The sequence below is a fragment of the Mesoplodon mirus genome, assembly GCF_964341445.2.
Source record: "Mesoplodon mirus genome assembly, chromosome: 5".
Classification (NCBI taxonomy): Eukaryota; Metazoa; Chordata; class Mammalia; order Artiodactyla; family Ziphiidae; genus Mesoplodon; species Mesoplodon mirus.
Window position 1 is genome coordinate 100,674,102 of NC_138980.1, and position 27,903 is coordinate 100,702,004.

General features: G+C 38.9%; 1 protein-coding gene across 3 annotated transcripts; it reads right to left on the minus strand.

Annotated features, from left to right (window-relative positions):
* Positions 1 to 1,589: 1,589 nt before the first annotated feature.
* On the minus strand, positions 1,590 to 18,905 carry MACIR (macrophage immunometabolism regulator). 3 transcript variants are annotated; one of them, XM_082621427.1, is made up of 4 exons: positions 18,700 to 18,905; positions 11,643 to 11,732; positions 6,180 to 6,229; positions 1,590 to 4,163 (listed from the first exon to the last, which is right to left on the minus strand). In XM_082621427.1, exon 4 carries the CDS (start codon positions 4,138 to 4,140, stop codon positions 3,517 to 3,519), a length of 624 nt encoding a protein of 207 aa, XP_082477553.1. In that variant the 5' UTR covers positions 4,141 to 4,163; positions 6,180 to 6,229; positions 11,643 to 11,732; positions 18,700 to 18,905; the 3' UTR covers positions 1,590 to 3,516. The 3 variants fall into 3 exon arrangements, with proteins under 3 accessions (XP_082477553.1, XP_082477554.1, XP_082477555.1); XM_082621428.1 differs by lacking the exon at positions 18,700 to 18,905 and adding an exon at positions 17,291 to 17,524; XM_082621429.1 differs by lacking the exon at positions 6,180 to 6,229.
* Positions 18,906 to 27,903: the final 8,998 nt, after the last annotated feature.

The window sequence follows — 27,903 nt, forward strand, 5'->3', positions numbered from 1 at the left end:
ACTCAAAATAACAAATCAAACCCATTCTTATTTTTATTTGTTTCTAGTAGTGTTCTCATCAGCCAGAAAAATCCTGAATTTTTTTCTAATGTAATGTATCACAACAACCTTTTCATAATTCTAAAGCACACTACAAAGTAGAAGGTGCATCCTTAAGGGCTGACAACCTCCACTTCTACCTTTATAATCATATTTATTATATTTCCAAGGCAATCTTCCTCATCAATTTCCATTACCCTAATCCAATTCCATTGTTTAAAAAGGCAATTCTACTTAATACTTGCTGTCCTCTCTGCATTACAGTGACGTACATCCTTGCTCTCTCTCCACTCCAGCTCTTCTAGAGCATTTACACCATTTATGCTTGACAGTCTTGTCTCCTCCCTTCCATGACTGAGAACAAACCACTTAGGCCACAGTCATTTGAAAGTTCCCTTAAAAATATTTTGACGGCTATAATGGAATAAAAGCCCTTCCAAGACAAAAGTATGTAAGAATGAGAAAATTAGTAAGCATAGGTTGCTTTTCCCAAGAGCTCAAGTAATATTTTCTTCAGTGAAAGGCCGATTTGCCTTTAAAAGTTCACTTAGAATCTTCTAAAAGCTCCCACACCTCAAATATTGAAATCATTTAAATAAACATCTCAGGGAAGGAAAAGACACAGCGAGCCACACTTGGGCATTAAAGGGCACAAGGAGAGATGGAGAGGACTCAATGGGTCTCAACAGTAGCCTAGCTGAGCCAGAGGCAGGAAGACATGGGGATCTGAACAGGTTTACATTTTAATCCACCCCATAGAGTCTTTTCCTCCCTGACTGCCGACGCTGGGAGCCCTGGAACCAGAAGTACAAATGCAGCAAAAGTCGAGGAGAAAAAGAAGCTCACCTGAGACTGAGGCAAGGACTGAACTCTATTGCTACTTTAATGCAACAGCTGAGCCTCCAAAACATGGTATTTTTGCCAAAAAAAAAAAAATTAAAGTTATGTGATACTGCAATGTATTTTAAGATAATATCAGCAGGTATATGATGGCCAAAAGTATGTCCTGTTTAGTACAGAATATCAAATTGAATGAAAATGGAGGGAAAAAGAATTTTAAAATAGAAACCATATTAAAAGGCTAAAGAAAATGCGATTTTTCCCCCCAGCTTAGAGATCCTCCCTAACCTTTTTTCTTGATAGGATATCACTACCTACTACTGGAGCATAAGCACAAAGTGTAGGGAAAGCAAGACTGAGCTAGTGAAGGGGCTCTGCAAACACATTCTGAAAACCACTGATCCTGAGTTTTGAAACTTTCTTTCTAGGAAACCAAACTTTAAATTATATATATTTACTAATCACATAATAGAAAATATATCTCAAACTTTTAAACCCCCCCATTTTTGCTGCAGAGTTTCACACCTGTCTTTAAAAACAAAATGAAACAGCTACATATTTTTATTTAGCTTAAGAAATTATGTAGGCGCATGGGCAGAGACAGATCTCACAGTCACACAGTTGTGTGACTCAACACATACCACTGCCATGAATACATCCTTCACCTTGAAATGTGAATGAGCACCAAATGCAAAATTATTATTTTATTTTAACAAAAATGGAATCTAAAAATAACTGCTTCGGTGAATCCTTGAACAGTAACTGGCCTGTTGATGACGGACCTCGTTAAAGCACAACACAACAATGTGTGTTTACATCACCCTTTTATTTCATAGTTAGAAATAATACAGTTCCACAGGGTAAGTCATCAATAAATAATGGTGTTTAATCATTAAACGTAAAAATCCCAACTCTTTGGCATCTGACAGGATTCTATTTCTTGTCAAACTAATGACTGTATAGATATAGTTAATCTTAGTGATCATTCGTCAATACAATATGTTACAAAGGTGCAATTTACTTTAAAATGTAAAATAGCTGAAAATTTCCAGCCCACCAAGAAATCTGATCAACTCAGTAAGATATGGGCCAACTTCCCTGAGGCTCTTTCACATGATTTGCCTCAGTGGAAGTATAATAAACGTTGATTAAGAGTTCCTAGGGTTTTCTAATACTTATGCTGCTCTAAATAGTTTGTCATTCATTCTGGCCAAAGAAAAGTCACAACTGCACCAGGAATGACCCACTCATTTAATTAAAAGGTGTTCTTATTTTATAAGCAAGATTGCTAACACCTTAGAAACTCACAGCCCCCAAAATAAACTTTAAAATAAGGAGGTCTATGCTGCCAGAAATGCCAATTCAGTAATAAATTGCACCTTCAAGAGTCAAAAAAGAAAAAAAGAAATAGAAACTTTTACAAAAGGTACATTACATACATTTTTTTTTTCAAAATATGTTCAAGAATAGTTGAGCTGTATTTGTTACTAAAGCCAGGGCATTATTTCTTTAGCAACAAATTAAACCAGTGCAATTGACATAAATTGTTAAGTAATCCAGGATTAACCCATTAAAACTGTAGAAGCACTTTAGGCTCCTGCACTAATCCTAGAAAGTGGAATTTCAATGAGTGCCTGTACTGCACAGAACTAAAACTGAAATGACCCGATGCCATGCTGAATGGTATCACTTCATACTTAGTTTAAGCATTTGAGAGTAGAAATCATGAGTTCCTCTATTAGAGTTCCATTCACTTACAGAACATTCAGATGCAATCAGTATTATGCCTATAATCCACAATTTAAAGAATCCTTTCCATTTTAAAATTCCAGATGAATTTTAAATTAGAAAATAAGCACTAAGGAAACTTTTTCAACTTATGAAAACTTCATATTGGAAACTTTCCTGTAAAGTTTCCCCCCACCCATTGTAAAATAAATACTTTGTATCCCAAATTTAATTTTATTAAGACACACTTTAATAACGCTATAAAGAAATATTTTACAGCCATAGAGATCAATAACTTTCCATGCGGAAATAAAAAATTCACTGCTCAATAATATTACTGAAGCAAGTGAAGAAAGATTATTCTCTTGTCAATTTGAAATGTTAATTTTTTTCAGTGCAAAACCAGTTATAAAATATTTAAACTCAATATTTAAAAATAAAACGTGGTCCAATTTAGCAATCTTCAAGTTCTAAATTTCATAAAACAAATCATTACATATATTTTATAGTAAAGTACAGAGATTAAAGAAGTACTTGAGTACTTAAGATATAAATTTCTAATGAATCATACCAAGTCAGCAACAACCAAGCAGATAACATTTCCAATTTGAGTATCAGAATTTTAAAGACGATATTACTGTACCAAAGCCTTTTTTTCCCAGCTAAAAAGCGATACAAACTAATGGTCAACATTCTGTTTTCCTTGCAGTTGCGTGTTCTAGAACGATTTCACCTCAAGTACCTGTGATTTCATTCCTGTATTCAAAATTTGATCCAATTTTTATGTTCCAGGAACACTTAGCTGATTTAACCATCTATAATGTAAAGAGTCCTGTACAGAGTACAACAGTGGAATTTTCTAGCCAAGTGTAGGCTGACCTAAACTGGTTTACATTCTCTGCAAGTCACTCATGTATTATTCCTAGCAAACACACGGTCCCCTCTGAGGGTCAGGTGTTGAAGCTGGTACTGTAGCACTTCTGTGTCAGCTGGCTCCTTGATGTTCATTTTATCTAGATTGAGGTAGTCCAGAGATTTGGAGTGAGCCCTCTTACCTTTAAGAAGACAGAGAGGCAGAGGCCCATGGAGGGCCTTATAAGGTTCATAAGGTAAAGATTTAGTGCACTTGTCTCCTGAGCTGGGCATCCGCCTTCGCCTCCTGCCATTGACAGCTGGAATCTCGTACGGCTGGTAGTACCTACTTCTGGTTTTATACAAACGAGAGGAACGAGCAAGTCCTGCATCCAGCTGTTTGGAGCGCAAGGAAGGCACGGCTTCTCCCTTACTCTCTTCACCTCCTGTGCACTTCTGGGCTAACTTCAGGAGTTCCTCACCAGTCGTGAAGCCAACCAAATAGTTAGAGTCCATGTGGAGGATCTGGTAGCCTGACACAGTCCGGCGCATCGGCGAGCACGGAGTGCTGGAACAGCGGGGCTTCTCCACCTCTGCCTTTCCCGGGGAGCTCACCTCGGCCACGGGCAAGGGCAGGGTGGTCAGGGTACTTCTGGACTCTCCATTAACATCTACTTCCATTTTAGGCACCAGTCTGCACACTCCTAAAAGCAGACAGACTCAGATTAGAAGAGTATAACGCTCAGAACCTCGGGCCAAGCTGGGTGGTTTGAGAAGGCTCAGGGAGCATGAAGTAACACCGGCCTGAAAAACAGCCAATGTACATCTGACAGATTTTTATCTATGTCTATTAAATGTTCCACAGCAAGCATGAAATGACTACTACTTCTCTGCCTTCAAGAACTAAGGCAGGTTAAATTAAAGTCTGAAGGACTACTGAAAGGCTTATATGGAGAAGCGTTAACAGAAAACAACAGCAATACTTCTCTAAATGCAGCACTCCATTCAATCACACAAAGTTTATTCCTTGATGCGATTATTAAGCAAATCCAATACAGAGCTCAACATAATGAAGCAAATAAAAATAATCATAGACAATTTCATAAGAATCCACAAAATATTTCCAACATACAAATGAACTTTTTTTTTTTTTTTTTTTTTTTTTTGCAGTACGCGGGCCCCTCACTGTTGTGGCCTCTCCCGTTGCGGAGCACAGGCTCCGGACGCGCAGGCACAGCGGCCGTGGCTCACGGGCCCAGTCGCTCCACGGCATATGGGATCTTCCTGGACCGGGGCACGAACCCGTGTCCTCTGCATCGGCAGGCGGACTCTCAACCACTGCACCACCAGGGAAGCCCCAAAAATTAACTTTAAAATTAACTCTTCAACTGTGTTTAAGGGGCATACAATAAAAGGTAAAAGCTGATTAATTTCTCCAAAGAATCCAATTTAGACCTAAAAAAAATTTCAAGGTATGGAGGAGTCTTAAGGGAAAGTTCGCACAAACCTTGTAAATGTTCCTTATTCTGTATCTCCAATCAATTATTTAAAGAAAACCTTTTGTAGTTTAAGTTAATCCTAAATCCAGTAAATCAGGCCATTTTTAATATTAAACATATATAAAAATCAAATGTTATTTGACTATTTAATCCTAAAATATACCACAGATTTGACAGTTATTTTATTCTGTAACACCTAAGACAGTGCGCTTTTGAATAGTTTGGTAAATGGCAGAACAATTCACAATGAATACTAATATTATTCATCACAATGATCACATTATATAATTTGAAAAACCCCAGCAACCAGAAATACCACAAACAATGGGCAGGTTCCTAGAAACTTGCAGATGGAATTTTGGAAAATAAAATCCAAGGAAAACTGAGTGACAATGTCACTTCTGATAAACTTTACTTCTACTTGATCTTCAATTAGAAGTAGGTAGCACAGTTTTAAATGTCTCAGATCACTAATTAAAATGATGTCAACTAATAACATGTCAAAAAATAATGTGATTTTAAATAACTCTCACGAATCCCTTTGTAAAACAAATAACATTTTCCTAATTGAATCATTTTCTAAAATTTGGGTATTCATTCAAAATCTAAGCAATCAGAAAGCTAAAAAAAAAAGTTCCAACTTTATTCCTTCATTTGCATGCTGTATTTTCTTTTCCTTCATTAGAAAATAAATAAACCAAGACTATGAAGAAGTTAGCAGATGCCATCCTGTCCTCACTATGGTCCACACATCTCTAGTACAACTGAAAACTAATATCAAGAATGATTCCTGAGATAAAGTAAATGTCAAAGGGATCCATATAGTTTTGCTTATTACTTACTTTTTACTCTAAATCTTAGACTATTTCCAATTTTAATTTAACCAAAATACCTTAGTCCCTCAACACTTCTAGATTTAAATTAATTGGCTTTATTCTATTTTATTAATGTAAAAATAAATTTATATTTAATTGTATAATTTATTTCTCTGTTGAAAGGATGGGAATAGGAAGTGACTACCATGCATACTTTGATATGCATGCAAAAACCTGAAGATTTCTCATCTAATAAACTTTAGAGGGCCATATGAAACCTCATCAGATTTTATGCTGAACAAACAAATGTCTACTCTAAGCCAAATGACAAATTAATCCTTCCTTTCCCACTAATTCTGCAGTCCAGAAAGCGCACAAGAGGACAGATCCAAGGCCTCCAACATACCTAACCTGACAGGCAGCTACAGGCGGGAAGTGTTTCTCTGATACTTCATTCTGAAAGAGAAGGAGAGGAGGGTCAGTGAAACCTAAATAATCAGGGCTGTGGAGGAGATGGAGACCACCCAAGGAGAGTTACCTAGGTGGTGACACTCAAGCAATCAGTCCACATTAAGTGACAAACCAGTCTAGGTTTCTTCCAAATCTGGCAGTCCGTGACAGTCCATGGATTTCCACCAGTCACCTGACTGCATTCTCTGGTGTGTTATAAACTTCCTAAAACTCATGAATTCACACTGCACCCATTCTGAATTGGGTGATAATTCAAAAAGAGGCTAAGCTGGAAGTCATCTTATTTGCCCCTTAGTATAAAAATTGCTAAGCAAGCTACCAGTGTGCAAAGTCACAGTAAAGAAGAGTGGGCACAGGCTTCTCTGGTCAATGCAATCATCAAAAGTTTGCTCGCTCACTAAGTCAATCCTGCTGCATCAAGGCAGACCAAGAGGAATACTTAGAATCTCTAGGGGCTGAGGATAATGAATGGCAGGATACAAAGGTTTGAGAGAAAAAGAAATTATATACCAGCTTAAAAATAAGTACTTAGAAAATTAGAAAAGTGAAGAAAGTGAGTGAGACAATGTATAAAGGTCAAGATTTGATGTGACAAGAAAAAGACACTTCTGTTAGATGAGTAACTATGACTGGTTAAGTTTCCAGCAGCCAAAACACCATAAAAAATATCACCTGGCTTGGGCAAAACTATCCAACAGGATCTTCAGATATCTAACCTGATAGACAATGATTTAACCTAGATTCTTCAGCAGAAAATGTAGTTTAAGAACTCTGGAAATTTCAACCAAGCAGCCTACCATACTTTAAGAAAACTTACCATATGTAAGAAACCTACTACACTTTACTAACGTAAACAATACGCTCCCTGTAGAAAACACTACTTAACCAGAAAGTTAAAGAAATAAGCATTTCTAATATCCTCTAACAAAAATTTTTAACCAAGGAACTAAGGATCAATACTCTATGTAACACTTCTGAAGGAGAGTCCTGCTGTACTGGAACATGAAAAAGCTCATTTTAGATATTACATACATAACAGCTGCTACCTGCTGAACCTCTGATGAGTAATTCTAAGGGCTGGAAAACTGCAGTTTTTAGTTATAAAACATCGGTACTCCTGCTCCAAACGATTGCATATTCTCAAAACTAACAGCTCTTTGAGGTGCTTTCATGGTCTCTGTAGCATACTGTCCTATATACAAGAACATCTTCAGATCCTGACACTCATGTAGGAATATGAATGGTGCAACCAGGACTCAGCAAATTGCACAGATTTAAAACAATGATCCTTTTTACTTATATTTTGCCTTTCTAAAGAACATCTACTGTGTGGCACTAAGAAAGCTATGCGGAAGCTAGCTGATTGGCAAGTAAATATTTCATTTTTAGCCGGGTAGAGTGCTGACTAAGCAGCATAACCTTCCATTCCTCAATGTGACCGAAAACAAAACTTTTTATGCTATTAAATTGCCGAAAATTTCCTGAGTAGATTTAAATATTGGAGCAAGATCCTGAGAGCAGTTACACAATTAACGTTTACTGATCTTTTTAATGGGCAGAAGTAGTGTAGGTACCGTCCCATCTGAAGAGGGGGAAGTACCCTCTAAAACAATGGGGTGACGTGAAAGACAATAAAGACTGAAAGGCCTCAAAGTCAGCATATATGAATGTCCAATAATTTTCACTGCAAAATTTCTTATTAAAGGCATTCATCAGGGAACTCGGCTACCGTGACTACATCGGATGTAGCCTGTGTTAGCAGTATATTCTTTGTATTTTACCATGAAAACTCTGCTTATGGGTTTGTTATTTTTAACAATATTCATGACTAAGCATTTTGTTTTATATTCTAAAATAAAACTTGTATCAAAAAAACATACTGCCGGGCTTCCCTGGTGGCGCAGTGGTTGAGAGTCCGCCTGCCAATGCAGGGAACACGGGTTCGCGCCCCGGTCCGGGAGGATCCCACATGCCGCGGAGCGGTTGGGCCCGTGAGCCATGGCCGCTGAGCCTGCGCGTCCGGAGCCTGTGCTCCGCAACGGGAGAGGCCACAACAGTGAGAGGCCCGCGTACCGCAAAAAAAAAAAAAAAACAAACAAAAAAACATACTGCCAAGATAAACAAAGCACTCTTTGTAAATATTGCAGGTATATGTGCAACAGGCACCACGCCCACTGCATCCTTAAGAATAAATGTGAACCGAGAAATCAGGCCCACTGCTAACTTCCGCACTGCAGAGCAGTACAAATTGGAGACCAACAACAGAGACCCTTACTGTTTCCATTAATGCCTTTCATATGCAGTTTAAAGCAAAAATAAAAACTGGAAACAGAAAATATGATACCAGAAGCAGCAATATTCTGTGGAATAGAGTCTAGAACAGAAAATGCAACAAGCATAAAGAAGTCAACTTGTAGTTGAACACTGCTTTTATAACTGACTTTCATAAACAAGTACCAGAAACAACAGTCATTTTTTTAAATGACACCTAAGGGTCTTCAATATCAAATTCCCTCACAGTGCAATCAGCAACAGTGGCACTCAAGTATATTTATACAGCATACGGAAGACCTGGCAATGTTCACAGGCACCACCCTGTTTCTTTGAAATATATGAGGACTCAAAACTAGACAATGCTAAACAAGGAAACACTTTAATATTTACCAGGAAAATGTACACAGTGTACATTTTAAAAACATTGGGTACAGCATGCAATTGTGAAGTTTAGCTGAAACTAAAGCAAAAAGTCCAAACCACAACACACATGTAGGGGAACCTGATGCATCAAGACCAGCACATTCAAAAGACTGTGACCGTCCTGAGCCTGTGCTCCGCAACGGGAGAGGCCACAGCAGTGAGAGGCCCGCGTACCGCAAAAAAAATAAAAATAAAAATAAAAATAAAAATAAAAATAAAAATAAATGAATACTGATGTCTGTGCTCTATCCCAGATCTGTGATTTAAATCATCTGGGGCGTAGCCTGGCCTCTGACATTTTTAAAAGATACCGCAGGTGATTCTAATATGCAGACATGTTTGGGAACTTGTCTTATAGACATAGAACTTAACAGAAGAATTTCACTCCTGTAAGTTCCTGCCTTCTTTTCCTTAATCAGTAGTTATAGTCACATTAGTGAATATCATTTTTGGCTGCTTCCAACTGCTAACAACCTATTCCTAAGGCCTTCTAATTTACTGTTTCTAATCCACTGCTGTGCTTTAAAAACATCTGCTAATCAAACTTGTTAAAACTGGATATAAAATATAAATAAATTTATGCACTGAGTGAGAATTGGGCTTCTTCATCTGCACATACTTTGGTATAGTTACAGTTATTTTAGCCTCTTAGAAGCCTCTGTCAGGTACAGCCGCTTTGGATCACAGTTGGGCAATTTCTTATAAAGTTAAATAAATGCTTATTAAACAACCCACCCACCTTACCTGTAGGTATTTACCTAAGAAACATGAAAATATATGTTCATACAAAGACCTGAACATGAATGTTTATGACAGTTTCATTCATAACCACAAAAAAAACTGGAAACAATCCAAACATCCACCAACAGGGTAACGGACAAAGAGACTGTGGCTCATGTATAAAATGGAATACCACTCAGCAATGAAAAGGAACAAACCAGGATTACACTAAGTGAAAGAAGCAGACAGAAAATGTTATATACTCTGTGATTCCATTTATATGACATTCTGGAAAAGGTAAAACTGCTGGGACAGAAATCAATCGATGGCTGCCAAGGGCTGAGGCTGGGAGGAGAGGGCATACTACAAAGGGGCACAAGGGAGTTTTGGGGGGGGCATGAAAATATTCTATACATTGACACTACACAAATGGCTACATTTGTCAAAAGTCATCAAACTATACATCTTAAAAGGGTGAATTTTATTGTATATAAATTATACTTCAATAAACCTGACTTTAAAAATAAGCCTGTCACACCAAGTTTTTGATGGTCCTCCAAATTTTAAAATTCTTTAAAATACTTCTGTGGACTTCCTTGGCAGTCCAGTGGTTAAGACTCCATGCTTCCAATGCAGGGGGGCACGGGTTCAATCCCTGGTCAGGGAACTACGATCCCACGTACCGTACAGTGTGGCCAAAAAAAAAAAAAATCCTTCTGATATTGTTTAATCCCAGAATCCAAAGGAATCTTAATGATTGTCCAGTCTATGTTTGAACACCTTCAATGACAGGTAACTCACCACCTCTCAAGTTGGTTCATTTCCCCTTTTGCAGCTTTGCTAGAATGTCTTTTTATTTACACATATAAGTACATCTATAACTATGCATACATACATATGTACACATATATGTATACTGTATGGAGACAGAGATACATACACACACATTTCTGTAGCTTCTACTCATTGTTCCTTGTTTTGTGCTTTATTTCAATTGAATGAGTTAATAACCCAGCCACATCATTTCTTATTTAATAGCCTCTAAAAGTACTTTCTAACTATAGTTCTCAAACTTCTTGCTCTTTTCCTCAAAACTGAAAACTTTAGTTATGCTTCCATTTTTCAGTGTCTTAAATTACATTCCATAAATTTGACAGGTTATATCTATTAAATGAAACAACATTGTCTGTTTTTCCCCCCATCATTCTTTTGAATCATTCTACTGCTGACTGCTAATTTGGAGATCACTTACTATGAAACTGCTTTTTCAAAAGATTATAACCACGCTACATGGTTCAAAGCCAGGACCTACAAAGATATTGAGCAAGCAGAATAACATACCAAAGCATGAACTCACACTAATATAATTTTTTAAATGCTAAAAAAGGTCATTATTAAATTTTTTCCCCTTCAAAGACTTGGAGCCACATGGACAACTGTGTCAGCCCAGGTACACAGACACACTGAAAAAAGACAACAACAGCATTGCCTATTTTTAACAGTTCAAATTCATGGTGTGATCAAAGGAATGTCACACTTGCAGTAAACTGAGAAACGACTAAGTGAAAAGGATATTCCTTTCAGTTACCTGTTTGCCTTTCTATATGTATAATACACAACCAAACCTTCTGCAAATTACTTCACCAATCTTTGGAGATTAACATTGTTACTAAAATTTCCCTGAAATTAGAGCAACTACCTCTTTACTATATTTAAAATATTATTCCATAAGGCCTCCTTTATCTTACAAGAATAAAAAAAGGAAAATCTACTCAAAAAGTCGAACACTTCAATTATAATGTTAGCATTCTGTAATAATAATTTCAGTTCTCACTATGAAAAATTTCATAATTATACTATATATATTTATAATAATATACTGACATTTCATATTCATCTGGTTTATACAGTACTTAAAACACATTATAGTATTATGTTCATACAACTGGTTAACAAACAGAAAAAGCAAAATATAACTCACCAGCCTAAATCCCAGAAGACGTCACTGTACAGTTTCCAATGAGTCCCAAGGGAACACAGGCATAATAATGTTTCTGCTCTGCTCCAGACACTAAACATGAAATATAAAAATAAACCTTTAATTTAACAATAACACAACTTATAAAGTAGTTATATCAATTCTAACTGCAAAGCGTGATGAAGCAGGAGATACTAACACCAGGTACAGGTTACATAGGATACAATATTAATTAATTAAAGTAATTTTGAGTTTGTTCAGCTAAATGCAACCTCAAGCATTTTATCATGCTTGTTTCTCTCTGTTCTGTTGCTTAAACTCTACCTGGAGACTAAGAGTAGCTACCAGGGCTAAATGAAGAGCCAAGAAAACTTAGGCGTTTAAAGGTTGGTTCCACCATCCAAATCCTCTTCATGTGTTCCACAGATTTGCAGTATCCTATGGAAAATATAATGCTGAGACTGGGGTCAAAAGAAAAGGTCCTAGACCTTGCCTTGCTAAGAACTCTGCCTCTTGACCTGGCATAAGTAGCAATTTTTAAAATGAGGACAATTCCATCCTTCCTCCCTCATAAAGTTGTTATGTGGATCAAATGAGAAGAAGTAGGTGAACGTGCTTTGCATGCTGCAAACCCCTTTATGAATGTGTGATGTTATTATTATGCAATTAATTTTTGATGTCTACTCTTTTTAGCCATAAAATAGCAACAATCCTCCCTAAGACTGCTCTGAGGCAAATGACTGAAAGGATCATGGAAAAACATTTTTTTAAAAGAGAACAACTCAAAAACACTTCTTTATAGTTATTACATTACTATGGTTTCTAACATCTCTTCTGTGCCTTTCACCTCTTACTTGGGGAGAAATGTATAAGAAGATCTATCTTTATCTTGTACCTCCCCAATTAACTGGGTTAATTTCTTGAGACCAAGAAAACTCAAAGTTTCTTCCACCTGTGAAGGTTTCTTTGGTTGGTAGGTTTTCTGTTGTGCTTAACTTGTTGGGGGCAGATGGTGGCTCAAATGAGTTGAATAGATTCATTTTACCTATGTAAGTGCACAAAGCCTGAAGTGGCAACAGTTCAACTCATTCCCCAAAAGATTTGTTATTCATTATTTTTCTAACCAGCATATAAGAGTTTTATCCAAAGGAAATGGATTATTACTGAATTAATAAAGGTATGTGCTTCCTCCGCTTGGGACCCTGGAAGGAGCTAACACACCCAGAGCTATCATTCCGAGAAATGATTATATTCCAACATGATTATCGACCTTTGAAACTTCTTTAGATTTAGTTTAGACACCTTTCCTTTCATTTTTTGTCACAAACTATTTTCAAATTGGGTAACCAAGAAACCAAGATAATTAAGTCTGTTCCACCAATGAAGCCTCTGGTTTTAACATAAAATGAATTACAGTGTAACAAAAATTGTTACCTAACAATAATTTTTATTTAACATAATTACCCCCAAAGAATCTCCCCAATCATAATGTTATAAAGTTCAAATTGATTTCTTATTCAAGTAAATGGATTTTTAATGGGGAAGGGAAATTTTTAAAACCATTTTTTTTATTTTTAGCACCTTCTACAAGCCAAAAGCTATATGCAGTTCATATCATTTAATCTTAACAACTATATAGTCCCATCAGGAAAATATTACCCCCGTTTTAAAGTATTTAATCAAGTAATACTATTTGAAAGTCAGAGCAAAAATCCAAACCCCAATTTGTCTGGTTCCAAAGCCCACTGACATCACTTTATACACACATGGTTCTGTTTAGTGATAAGCCCAGGTGTGTAGCTTTTTACACAATAATCATGTTCCTGAAAAATGCATATTAATTTCTGTAAGTGGGATCCTATCTTAAATGTGTGGAGGGTTATTTTATTTAAAAGCTCTATTGCCTCATGAGTGAACCGGCTGGAGGAAGGTAGTTTTAATTACTAACTCTAGGGCTATTTCCAGCATGAAAAATGTCAGAATTCTAAGGCACATACAAGAGAGTCTTATACAAAACCATTCTAAATCATAGACCCTTTCTCCTCAGACCTTATAAGATTTTTTTAATCAAAAATTCTAAGCCAGGAAAAAATGTATCAGCCAATATTTGCTGGTTATATGGTTGGATGCCAGATACAGAAAGGTATCTCCACTTGATTTTTCAGGGCTACATCTATCACAAAGTGAGATAGATTTCATTTAGACTTTTAGAAATCTAGACTGAAAACCCAGAACTAGGAACATTAGAAAAATAAAAAACTGTTTGATTTTAAATAAATAATAGTTTTATAAAGCAGTCTAAAATCTCAAACTTTCATATAATTTGCACCATGTTTCTGGTGATACGTTCTTCTTTTCAAGCTTTTAAATGCATTGGACAAATATCTTTTCCAATATTTTTTCAAAACTAAAAGGAAAATCAACCTAAAACTTCATTCTGGATTTGAAAGCAGAGGAGCTTTAAAGTAATTATCCAACTCTTGCACTAGAGCTGATGTGGAAGTCTAGGAAATGGTTGTAATTTCATAGTAAACAAAGTGTAGTAACTAATTATCCCTATGCCAGTGCCAAGCCAAAAACAGAAATACAAACAGAGTCCAAGGGAGCAACACAGGGCGAAACCAAGGTGTAGGAACTCGGTTCCATTTTTTACTCATTTCTGACTCGGCTTACGGTTTGGTGTGTAATTGCACGTTATCCATGCACAGGTGCTAAGAGGATGCTGATGATAAAGATGGTGAAAAAGACAAAAAAATTTTAAATAAAAAGAACGAGGTCAGAAACTAGTATAAGAATATAGCTTAAAAGACTTCCTATAAAGGAACCTAGTAAAAATTATAATAAGGATTTTATTCTCATCTCCCATTAGAAAGAACTAGAAGACTGTAATTCAGAAGTCCCCAAAATATATACCCTCCACATAACACTTTTAGGATACTTTAAAATCTATAAATCTCTAGCACTTGCAATTCATTTTGGCCAATGTTTTGAACATGAAGCTTTGGCAAAGTATCAATGGATTTTCTCTCAAAAACAGCCAAAGGGAAAAGAGCTCATGTGAAATTCTTACAAGATGGACTAAATACTGCATAAAAAACAAAAGGAAGTAAAACTAACACAGCAATGTAAAGCAACTATACTCCAATAAAAATTAATTAAAAACAAAAAGCAAAAAATCCAAAGGGAAGTAAACAGAGCAAAGGCTAGAGTACATAACGTTTCCAGGTATAAGCAGCTGAAACAAGCAGAAAGTCCTGTGACATAATCCTGAAAGCAATGAAAATAGGAAAAATTAAGCCTGTCAAGAGCTACCCATAGGCCTGTGGACAGGGAAGCCATGGGTGACTAAGCAAAAGACACCCAACATCTGACTGTAAATGAAGCTTCTACAAACAGAAAAGTCTGCAAACATTAACTAGCAAGTGTGTCAAATTTTCTCAGGCAAGGTGATAGATACCATCACAGGAAAATAAAGAAGAATGTCCTTCAAAAGTCAGTGACCATATGTCTCAGTTTATAGCCAGGGAGTGCCCTGGCATAATTATTTACAGCACCCCCTTTATCTCTCAAACCTGTCCCAGTTTGCTAATTGTATTATCATCCTACTCAAAAGTAATATATAACAATGGAAAGCCAATGAATTTAAAAAGAAAGGAAGAAAGACCCCTCTGCTTGCATAGTGGCTTTCTTTACAGTTCTGAGTAGTATTTCTTTGGGTGTATCCACTCAGCCATTTAATTATTCATTTACTCATTCAACAAAATTTCTTGGGTCTTACTGTGTCCCAGCATTGTACAGGTACTGGTGCAAATATAAAAAGTGAAGCCTGAGACCAGACAAGAGGGGAAGACAGACAGACATGGAAATAACATAAATCTAACACATATAACAGTAAACTTGAATGGCATTGGGAACCTAATGGGAGTGATTTTCCCCAAAATATAGAAGCTCCATATGGAAATTTTCAAGCCCACACAAAATCCCTACACACAAAAAAGCCACAAATCTCTGGCTTCATCACAGATCCATTAACAAAATAGCAATATGAAAAAAATTAACAAAACATCACTTCCAAAAATCATAAGGTTATAAATATGAAGGCGAGCATATAGCCCTCAAGAATTTTGGTAAATAAATCTCACAAATCATTAAAGGTTATATTACAAAAAGCAAGATAAACTTCAGGCAAAGAAAATTGGTAGAGAAGTTACAGGTTCTAATTCTAGTTCCCAAAACAGGAAGGGAAAAAAAAAAAAAATGGAAGCAGGTAGTTTCCTCCGAGTGGGTATTTGAAGAGCGACACATAGTGAAAAAAGACTTGGCAAAAAACAGCAATTTTTAAAAGTTCCATTCAGACTAATGAAAATATTTTGCTACCAATAGTTTCAGAGATTACTCTAATAATAAAAAGAGGACTAAAACATCTCTCAAGAGAACACTGAGCAGAAATAAAATGGTTTAACTGCCAAAGTACAACATTCACGATGAAAGTAAAATGCTTAGCTATACTTATGTGCTCGTATTAAAGGTTACTTTAAAATCATCTTACTTTTCCACTTGCAACTCATAAAAACTAAATCATCAATAATTTTTAAGAAGAGTTAAGTAGGGTGTGACTTTTCTGAAACCATCCTTGACCTTACAAACAAATCATTAACCACACCAACCTGGAAAGACAACCCATAATTGGTTCAGAAGAAAAAAATGTGTTTCTCTTTCTAATATCAGTTCTTTTAATAGTAAATTCCTTAAAGGGTAGCATTCATTTTCTTTCTACTTCTACTAGTAGAAATTAAATAAATTACCAATGACTTATCATTATGTGAAATCATCCTTCTACTTTTAGAAAAAAATTCAGTTTCACTACAAATATGACTGACAGTAACTGGAACTGCACATCTACATGCAGTCTTTACAAGAAATTTGCCCTTTAGGAAACATAACTGAAATGGGACAGGTGTACACAGTGGAATCGTCTAACGTTCCAGATGAAAGCTTAAAACCAAGAACTTATTTTGATATGCTGGTGACGAAATCAGAGCTCTCTCTGGAGGAAACGAGCTGATTTTCCCCCAGAGGATATAAATCAGCAAAAAAAAAAAAAAAAAAAAAAAAAGTAATCCTGTATATAAGGTCTTATTACTCTCACCACACTAAATACTTTTAAGGGTTAATGTGCCCACTAGCTCTCCAAAGTAATACAGAGAAAGTAAACAAAGTCACTGACCATTATGTAAGGTCAATAAATACCCTCTGTCTTATACCCTGGAAGAGATACTACTAAACAGTCTAATTTACAATTAAATAATAACCTAAAATGTTGGCAGAAGCATATTCTAAACACCAGTTCTTATCAAACCAAGAGGTCTCTGGGCTCATTAATCCTTGTATTTCATGCTGGTCATTTTATTACGTTTATAATGCATACACAGTTACATAATAAAAACACTGAGAAATCTGTGAAACATTCATTAAGTATAATTGTGTAAGCATAAATCATGGTCTTGAATTAAGAAAGTACCAAAAGCTTCACAATAATAACCAATACTGTATTTTGAAATGACTGGGAAAACAAACTTCGGGAAGAGATCATTTCTATCTCCTTAGTGTCTAATCTGCTCCACAGGGTTAAAAAAAATAAAGCAACTTACAAGTGAACTGTAGTGTGGCTTATCCGAGAAAAACAATGTGAAATGAAGAGTCTAGAAACGTCGGAAATGTTGTGCAAGAGCTGTTCTTTTGGCTAGGAGTAGCGAGCACACTATAAAATGCTATTGCCTCCATTCTTCCTCTTTCCTCGAATGATTAAAAAGTTCCCAGTCCCAGTGTTAACCTGTGCGCCACAGTCATACACATACACGCTCAGCATCTTGGCTCGACACAAATCAGTAACCAACCCGAGTGCAAACTGGCGTGGCTGGAGAAGCAGAGACACCCTAAGGATGTGGAACATTTACAAGGAGAAAGGGACAGGGCCATCATTCCCTTCGTGTTCCCATCTCCTTTCTGGCAGAGATTTGCAGATTCCACCACTAGAGTTTGGCAGCTTCACAATGGGGCCGCCTTCTCAAGGTCTGACTGCCGCCCGCCCGGAAACCCCTTTCCTCCGCTTCCCACCTGGCCCAAAGTTCACCCGCGACAGGTGGGGCGAGGGCGGCGATGCCCAAGGACATCTGCCTCTTTCGCTTCTGGCCAGCACCCGGCCCCAATCCACACGCGCGCCCCCGGCCACCGCCGGTCTGCCCGCCCCCGCCAAACCGGCAGACGCGCAGCGGGCGCTGGCTGCGGGTTCCCGGACGGCCTCGCCCCCCCAGACTGCTGCGCGGACGAGGAGGGCAGGCGAGATAAGGCTGCCAGGGATTGCCCCGAGGTGCTATCTGGCCCGGGCAGTCGCACCCGGCGCGCGGCCCGGGCAGGCAGCCAGAGGCGCAGCAGGCCCGGGAAGGACCTACTTCTCAATGGGGCCCCCAGGCCCGCTGCCCCGCGTTGCGGCCACGGTGGCGGAGAAGCCAGCGTGCGCGCCAACGCGCGCCGACTTCCGCACCGCCGCACCGCAGGAGACGCGCAATGGGTCGTCGAGTCCCGCACCTCCCCGGCGAGCGCACGCCGCGCGCACACGGGGGCGCACGCCCCTACACCCTCACTCACACGCGCTGCACACTCACGGCGTCTCCGACCCCACCCTGGGCCAAGAAACTGCGGGCTCCCGGCACCCCGCCAGGGCCCCACCCAGTCCACCAGACTCTACCCGCTTGCTCGGGCGCCGGGGGGACCAGACCGCCGAGGCCAAGGGCCGCTGAGGCCGCCCGCCGTCCATCCCGAAGGCCCGCCCGGTCAGGGTTCCTCAGCACCGCGCAGGCACCGCGCACCCGGCCCCGAGACGAGGCAGGGAGGAAGGGGCGGCGCCACGACTGGGGCTGGCAACGAGGATCGATGACTGGGGCAACCCCCCTAACCCACGCACCCACCCACCCATCATCATCATCATCACCACCACCACCACCACCTTTTCTGCAGCACAAAAGGTTGCAGAAGGAACCGCCGTCCCCGTGCTACCTACCAGTGGCCCACAGCTCCGCCGCCTCCGCCGTGCTTGGGGCCGCGGAGACTGAGACGAGGGCTCGGGAGGCGCAGGGCTGCGGCGTCGAGATCCGGGCTGAGGCCGCCAGCCGAGCCAGCCGGGTACCCTCTCCGCTCCCACCGCGCTCGGCGCCAGCTACGGCCCGGCGTAGTCCCCGCCTCCTTCTCCTCCTCCGCCGCCGCCGCACGCCTTCCCGCCCTCCTCCCTCTGGCTGCAGAGGCGCAGCCCGTCAGCGCTGAGCCCGCCTCCTGCGCCCAGCTCACACACCCTGAGAAAGGGCGGACCCGAGAGAGAAAGGCGCTCGGGAGCTGGAAGAAGGGGGCTGGGGAGAGGAGGGTGGAGCTGCCGGCTGCGGTGGTTGAGGGGGAGGAGGAGTCGTAAACCCCCCTGCCCAGTCCAAACCCGCGCCTAACAATTCAAGTGCTCCCACTCGCAGGCCTGGCAACCCTCAAGTTGCCCCAGTTATGTGTTGTGGCGATGTTTGTCATTGGTGAGTCTCCGCTTTAAGGACGCAGCACTGAGCTGAAGCAGAGAAGACTAGAAGCCCATGAAATTACAAATGATAGGGTCAATCTTAGAAAAATGCTAAATATCTAGTGAATGTGGGGAGGAGGGTAAAATTCAGATTCTGATTTGATTAGCCCCTTTTTGAATCCTCAGACTTGATCTTTTCCATTCTTGTAAGAAATTCTTTCCTTTGATCATTCTTTCCTATTCTCGATTCATGTACATCTCCTCTGCCAAACCGGTTATCAAACTCAGATAAGAATAATTATGGACATTTATTTAGCCCTCACTGTGTGCCAGGCCTTTTTCCATGCATTTTCTAATTTACACTCCTCAACAATTCTGTAAGAGAGTGACCAATTATGATTCGCGTTTTAAAGATGCAGAAAATTTAAGTAATTTCCTCGAGGTCACACACACGGAGTTAGTGGCTGAGGTGGGTTTGAACCCAGGCATTGGAACCCCAGAGTTGTTTATAAGTGACGATAATTTGTGTTCCAGTCTCAATCCAAGAGAGTTCGTTATTCTTCCTTCTTGTTTTTTTTTTTTAAGAAAATGCTTTATCTGAACAGAAAAGGCATAATCTTGATGTAAATTAATACAAATGTAAACAAATATTGATTCACACTTGTTCCAAAATCTATATATGCCCCTGAAACTATAAAGACAAATCTGAACACCCTTATTTCAATAGCGATGTCTGGAGACTCCTCAGCTAGAAGACATTTTATACTACTTTATGTGCCCTAAAATACGTATGGGAAGATTATAGAACAATTTTAGGAAAACATAAATTATTTCTAACAGATATGTGTAACTTCTCAAATATAGAACCTGGCACGATGTAGTATGTGTTAAATGAATAAATGAATGGACTTTTTTTTCATCAGTACTTTAGGAGAACACTGAAAGTTATTTCAGACTATAATCTGTTTGACACAGTAGTATATTGTTCTGATGATCAGTTCTCATAAAACCACCTCCAAAACATGGTATATTTTATATTCAGAAACTCACTTTCATTCTGTTCTGTCTGAAATCTTGTAACCTTTCCAGAAGAATGCCTTGTACTTGCCCTTTGCTCTGAAAGGTTGTCAATGTTCTCTGGCCAAAAGCAGTAAAGTTCTGATTTGCTTTTAAATTTATGAGGCTCAAGGCTAGCTCTCTTGAGGGGCATTGTGTCCAAATTGCCTCCCTCCCTGGGTGGTGCTTTGTTCTCCCATCCTACCCCTGACTCATCACCCAATCAAAACTTCAGTCAGTTCTTGAGTGTCACAAACACCCAAAAAACCAATTCACCAGGTAGTTAATGGCTGATAATAGCTTTATGTGTGGCCCCTCCTGATGTGTCTATGCCACCTAAAGACTCTGCCTGGGTACTGTCTTAATTCAGATCAGTTGTGGCTTGCAAGGACGTGGCTGAAGAGGGGAATTGGGGTGGGGGTAATGCAGAAGCCCAGAACAGAGCTTTTCCATGTTCTGTGAAGATCTTTCAGTCTATAAAGAAAAATGGCATGCACAAATGTACCATAGATAGACCTTGTGATCTGAAAGGCCTTCTGAACCTGGGGAGTCAAGACACTCCATCTCAATGCCCCTTTTGTAAGTTACATCTTTGCCTCAAGCCTCCTTTCCAGAAAAATCACTTTAAAATGATGGTTGTCTGGAATTCCCTACCGGTCCAGTGGTCAGGACTCCGCGGATTCGATCCCTAGTCGGGGAACTAAGATCCCACAAAGCGCAGAACGCAGCCAAAAAAAAAAAAAAAAAAAAAATGATGGTTGTTTGGGAAAGATTATACATTGATTTAAAGAGCATCGCCTAGCAAATAGTCAGTTTGAGAGAACAGGATAGGTAGATTTGATAACAACATAGTGGGTATAAAACAGAAACTACAAAGCCAGGTGTGCAAGAAATGCCACATCACCACTTTTCTTTAAATCCACTTGTTTCAGGCAGGGGCTAACGGGGAAAACAGAGATCATTTCAAATATTTACAAAGATGCAAGGAATTGATAACACAGGCCACGGAAGAACTCGGAAGCTAAGCAGGGGTTGACGAGGTAATCCAGAAATTAGCAAGTGCAGCTCCTAACTGGAGAAACAAAGGGAAGAGCCAGGGTTACTGGAGCCCAGAGGTCACCCTGATGGAACCTGTAGCCACAGAGGGAGAGACAGCTACTGCCAAGGAAGCCTTGGTTATGTAAATGCCCTGTATCCTAGTTGTGCTATTGAACTATAGCATAGTATTGAATATAGTATAATATATTGAACTATATATAGTTGTATAGTATAGAATACTATATAGTATTCTACTGTAAATTACCAATGGGGAAATCTGGGTAAAGGGTATATGGATCTCTCTGTACTACTTCCTATAACAGCATGTGAACATACAATAACATGTTCTTAAAAACTGAAGGAGTTTAAAAGCAACACATCTGCATATTTAGAACATATCTAGAACATATTTAGAAGCATAGCCAGGAAGAGAACAATATTAGTTGCCCCTAGGGAGGAAAAGTTGATGGCTGGGGAACAGAGGTAAGAGGTCAACCTTTTACTATATAAACCTTTGTATATTTTGAATTTTCAACCATGCAAAATTAATGCCTAGTCAAAAAATAAAATTTTAAATATCAGTTTTTAAATTCCTCAACCAATCAAAGCTTGATGTTTTCCAATTGTTAACAAGTCTTGATTACACTATTACTTTCTATTCAGAAATTATATAAAGTGGCTTTTTACCTTTCTAATCATTAACCTACTACAGTATTGCAATTTCTTGTTATTCCTGAACACTTAGAAAAAATCCTTATCTTTTTTAATTAAGAAGATTCACTTCTGTATACTCAATCTTTTCCAGAATAAAAAGAGTTTATGGAAAAATCTTTTTTCCTATTTGTTACTATTGCTGTGAACTATCTGCACATTTATGGGTCAGTTGACCCATACCTACCTTGTCATCGAATTACTTTACAAGATACGATGTGATAAAATCAAGATAGCCTGGACTTTGAAATCATGCAATCCGGGATGTCTAGCCATGTGACCTTGTTCAAATTATTTAACCTACCAAACCATATTTGCTTCCTCATCTAGAAAACAAACATAATAACACCCATTTTTCCAGATTGCTTTGAGTATTAATATCACCTATATACAGTGCCTAAGACATGGTAGTGACTCAGAGCTAAAATTATTGAAAGCAAAAAGCTTAGATGCAGGGCTTCCCTGGTGGCGCAGTGGTTGAGAGTCCGCCTGCCGATGCAGGGGACACAGGTTCGTGCCCTGGTCCGGAAGGATCCCACATGCCGCGGAGCAGCTGGGCCCGTGAGCCATGGCCTCTGAGCCTGCGCGTCCGGAGCCTGTGCTCCACAACGGGAGAGGCCACAACAGTGAGAGGCCCGCGTACCGCAAAAAAAAAAAAAAAAAAAAAAAAAAAGCTTAGATGCAAAAAACAGAGGTCCACCAAAATAAGGGTGGGAATATTTTATGGACACATATCTCAGAAAACAAGGGCAGGAAACAAAGTACAGCCAACCTTGTGGAAACTTGAAAGTTAGCAGGACCTTAGAAGTCTTTTCTCTCTATCAGAGGCTTCATGGTCTGTGTCTCTGTTATATTCAGCTTCTCCTCCAAGACAATATTGGGGAATAGAAGCTCCTACAACAAGGAAGTACCGAGTGCTATGGAAGTCTGTGGAAGGGGCACCTAATCTCACCTTGATGAAACCACTTTTTAAGTAGCACCATGATGATATTCATCTTATAAAGAGAGGACATCTTTAGAATATTTGAGACAGGAGGTAATGTCACATTTTTCTGTTATAATGTGGCAGATACATATTGTTTTCTGTAGATCCTCATGCTTCTATTTATAGTCATTGCTGGCTCTTTCATAGAAATTTTTTCACTGGTACCTATAAACATATGGTTCCCTTGAGCACAATATTTAAAACCACGGTTCTCTGACATCTCCAGCAAGTCCACATCCACCTTTCTTGTTCTGCTTGCCTTGAAAGTATTTATGGCATAACCCATTCATTTAATTGATCTTTAGCATCTGTTTCCACCTCTAAAATGTAAGCTCTATGAAGGTAGATATTTTTATTCCTTTTATTTACTGCTATATTTCCTAGCCCCTTAAATGTTCCTGGCACATATTAAGCACCTGGTAAATATTTGTTGAGTGGAAAAAAAGAATTCCTCCATTTCTCATTCATCATAAAGAGACCTCCTCATTGTTGTTTAGATATTTATATCTTAGTCTTTCAGAAATCTTATAATGTATTATGTTAATTCTAGATTTAATTCTCAAATTTCCTTTCAGAGATGTTCCTCTGAAGTCTTCAAATTTTTTTCATTTAATTTATTTGTTAACTCAGACTATCCAATGAAAAACCACTTCTACATCTTTGGACTACCAATTATACTTTTTTCCAGTTTAATGACTGTGCAGTTATTAGGTCTTTGAGGCTCGACTCCAAACCCAGGCTTCTTCACTCTGTTCTGCGATGCCTGGCCTCTGCAGACATTTCTGCTTTGCCTGGTGAGCTCTGCCAGGACGTTCTGATGAAGTTCTCTTGATATTGTTCCAGATCAAATATGTCATTGAAAATATATGATTGAAGATGATTTCATTTTCTGGATTATACTCTTAGGAGGAGGGGGATGGAAACTAGGGCAAAACAAATCCCTGTGGAAGGTGGCGATAGAGTTTTACTAAAAGGAGGGGGGTGCACATTGAAGGTAAAGAAAAAGAAGGCAGGAGAGCAAGACAGACATGGTAAATGGATGTTGCCCAGGGTGTTGGTGGTGTATATGCCTAGTTACCTAGAAAAATAGTTCCCTCTGTAGGCAAATACTTTGTGATTATATGATGCTAAACATGGATAATAATTGTATCACAGTTTTCTTGGGGATCATTCAAGAATGCACAGCACACAGACTCATCCCTCAACTTCACTCCTCCATCCCTATTCTAATATACATCACCGGAATGATGACATTCAGGGCCATAATTCATCAGCACATGTCTTTCTCCTGATGTATTGTGTTTCATACCATCTCTTTGAAAACGACACAGAATTCCTAGTGAGCAAAAACCCATAAATAATATCACAATTAAAAATAAAAGATTACTTACAAGGTAAAAAAAAAAAGACAGACATGGTGTGTGCCCGTAAATGGCCCTTTGTGAGGGGCTGAATTTGTCTTTTTTTATTCTCTTGGACTAGGGAAACAGACATATTTGGGAAATAATATTAAAAGGTTTTTAAAATATTATTTCTTTTGTAATTAATTTTCTTTAATTACTCCCAATTCTTCAGGGAGAACTGTTTCACCCATACAGCCTTGACTGCTGGTGCTCTGGGGGAATTAGACTATACAGTAATAAAACAAGGTGTGGGATTTTCACATCACAGCAACATGTAGTGCAGCCCAGAACCCTAGCATGGAGCAGGGAGCTCTAGACAGCAGTAGCCAAAAGTGAAACTGGGAGCGGTGAAGAGGATGTAGTGTGGAGGAGTGGTTGCCAAATTGAGGCCCCAGGGGTGGATGTAAATTGAACCTTCTCCTTTGCAAATCTCATAAAGAGAAAGCAAAGTCTATAAAATGGGAGATTTCCACATAGATCACACTGGGTAGACACAAAATACCCCTACTCACAGCATGAAAATCACCACTGTGACTTCCCTGGTGGTCCAGTGGTTAAGACTTGGCCCTTCCACTGCAGGGGGCTCGGGTTCAGTCCCTGGTCCGAGGAAGTAAGAGCCTGCATGTGGCACGGCACGGCCAAAAAAAATCACCCTTAATAAAAGCAACCTGACTTACTTCACTCTGTATGACAGACTCTAGGTCCATCCACCTCATTACAAATAGCTCGCTGCTTTGTGACCACCTAGAGGGGTGGGATAGGGAGGGTGGGAGGGAGGGAGATGCAAGAGGGAAGAGATATGGGAACATATGTATATGTATAACTGATTGACTTTGTTATAAAGCAGAAACTAACACACCATTGTAAAGCAAGTATACTCCAATAAAGATGTAAAAAAATAAAAAATAAATTAAAAAAATAAATAAAAGCAACCTGATTCCCACATTTGCATCCCCCCCTCTTATCTTAGGTGCTTTCTTTCATTACAAGTAAACTTCCAATGCCTGAGAATTGTCAGATGTGTAGCCACCTAACCAAATAAGACAACAAATCAATCTGAGCCCATTTTAACAGGTTAATTCCTATTAAATTGGTAGAGCAACACTGGTAATATGTTGATCTACATGAGCATCCACCTTAACTGAGGATGGCACCGACAGAGCAGTTCCATAAGACATTAAGCTGGTGTACATCACATCAAACTTATGAATACATAAGTGATATTTCCTTGATATTTCTGGATTTTCATATTGCTTCAATAGGCACATGTGTTAGATGTGTTTCTGAAATGCTGAAGGTAAAGAATACATTTTTAAGATGCACCTTTTACCATAAGTTTGCAGTTGCCATTTAGAAGTTTCTACAATAACACGTAACTCTTAACATTCACTACCCAAAGTATTCCGCCCTGGTTGATAACCGGCACGTGTTAAGTTCTTACGTCAAACTATAATTTAGTCAAAAGGACAGTCAAATCACAGAACTTTCCTATACCCATTTCAATAATAGTACAAACATTAATGTTGTTAATGTGTGCCACACAGGTGATTCCCATTTCTTAGACTTCTTTTAACTCTAAGAGATTTTTATATTGAAGTAATCATTCTACCTCACTATTCAGCAGAATTCATGAATAGAAAATTCCCAGAGACAGAATCGTATAGATCTCAATGTTCACTAATCTCAGTGTCACTCTATTATTTATGAAAGAGATTGTCTTATTCCAAGACTGGACTCTCCTCTGTTGTACATGACAAAGGCTTTGAAATGTTGTTGCGAGGTATGTAGTTTTGAAGGATAAACGGGTGCTCTAAAAGTATTGTGCAGTTTCTTTTCTCTCAGACTATGCTACTGTTTGTGATTTTCCAACTATCAAGATCAACTCATCCACTTCTTGGAAAAATTCACTACCCAAAGTCATACAAGATGAATTTGGAGTAGAAAGTCCACTTAATCACTTCTGAAGGGAAGTATTTCTTCCTGGTAGAGAAGACCAATTTGACATTAGAAGCCTACTTATTTAGGACTTGGGTGAGAACTGCACATACCATAATAGCTTTGGGCAGATTATCAAGGTCCCCTTGTTGGCCCATTTGAACCTCTGTCCTGGGGAACCCTGAAGACAGGAGCCCTAAATTGTTCCCAAGCCTAGATTCCATTTCTTCAAGCTACATTTTCTGTTCTTTGAACATCTAACTACTTACTTGAAAAATACCCCTGGCTGTCTTCCAGAGAGATCCTCTCTGTATTAACCACTTTTACATCTGACAGTTTCTGGTCTTTTTAGGAAGTGGTACATACACCCCCATCAATTTAGTGAGTTTAATCAATGTATTATCATGTTAAGTACCATTAGCAAATGGTTGGATGACTGTGACTCCCTTAGAAGGTGCTGTGATTTTTGTACTATCACTTTATTGATTATTTTTGAAACTGAAACCCATTCCTAGTGACTCATCAGCTAGAAACCATAAATCTGCACTTTGGTTCCTATGTTCCTGAGTAACACAGCCATCTGAGACACTACATTTTTAACCAGATCATAGTTACCAGGCAAATGAAGGCCTTTGTTTCTCAGTGCTAAATCATTAGAGTCAGATAGAAGGAGTTGGTTCTTAAAATCACAGTATATGTGCTTAAGGTTAGTCCTTGAGTCAAACCTCGGGTGTGTTTGTGTATGTGTGTGATATCTGTGAGAGAATGAGAGAGACAGAGTATATTCCTACATTGCTGGAGGAGTTGCTGATCATCTTTTCTTTCCTAAAACCTAGCTTACCTTTATCATATCTCTGTAGTCACATTTTCCCCCTTGTTTTTCTATTGCTGCATATCCTGGACTAGCAACATTCTTTGTTCCCACATCCAGGGAACATACCTGTGACATATAATCAGTATCTTTGTGGCCCGGAATTTCTGCTTCCTCAAATCCCCTAGCTCTCAGGACATTCAGCATAGGACAGCTGAGCATGGAACAGTTGCTCACCAATCCTTGAGGTCTTGTAAAAGTCAGGGGCCATAGGTTTTTTCTTCTCTTTTATCACCAACATCATTCAATGCTGGTACATAGTGAGTTCTCAGTAAATGTTGAGGAAAGGAAAGAAGGAAGAAAGGAAGGACGGAACATTTTGAAAATGATTTGGCAAAAAACAAACAAACAAAAAACTGGGCACTTATGCTTTAAGGCACGGGATAAGGAGGTTGGTGGCAAGGAAATCCCAATACTTACACAATCAGAAGCAAGCCTTTGCCATTTTATACGTTTGTGGATAAGGAGAGGGCTGGGAATACTAACACCCATGAGGGTGGTGATGATAAATATGGTGGTGAAGATGATGATGACGATGATAATTCTTACTTAAAACACTGATTTTTAGCTGGGGGACCAAAAAATGAGAAGAGAACAAAAATTTCGATTGGCTATAAAATGTTGCTTACAATCATTTACAGGAACTGCTACCTATCTAAGCCAGGTTACTTTGCAATATGATAATGATGATAAACACTATTAAATGGATA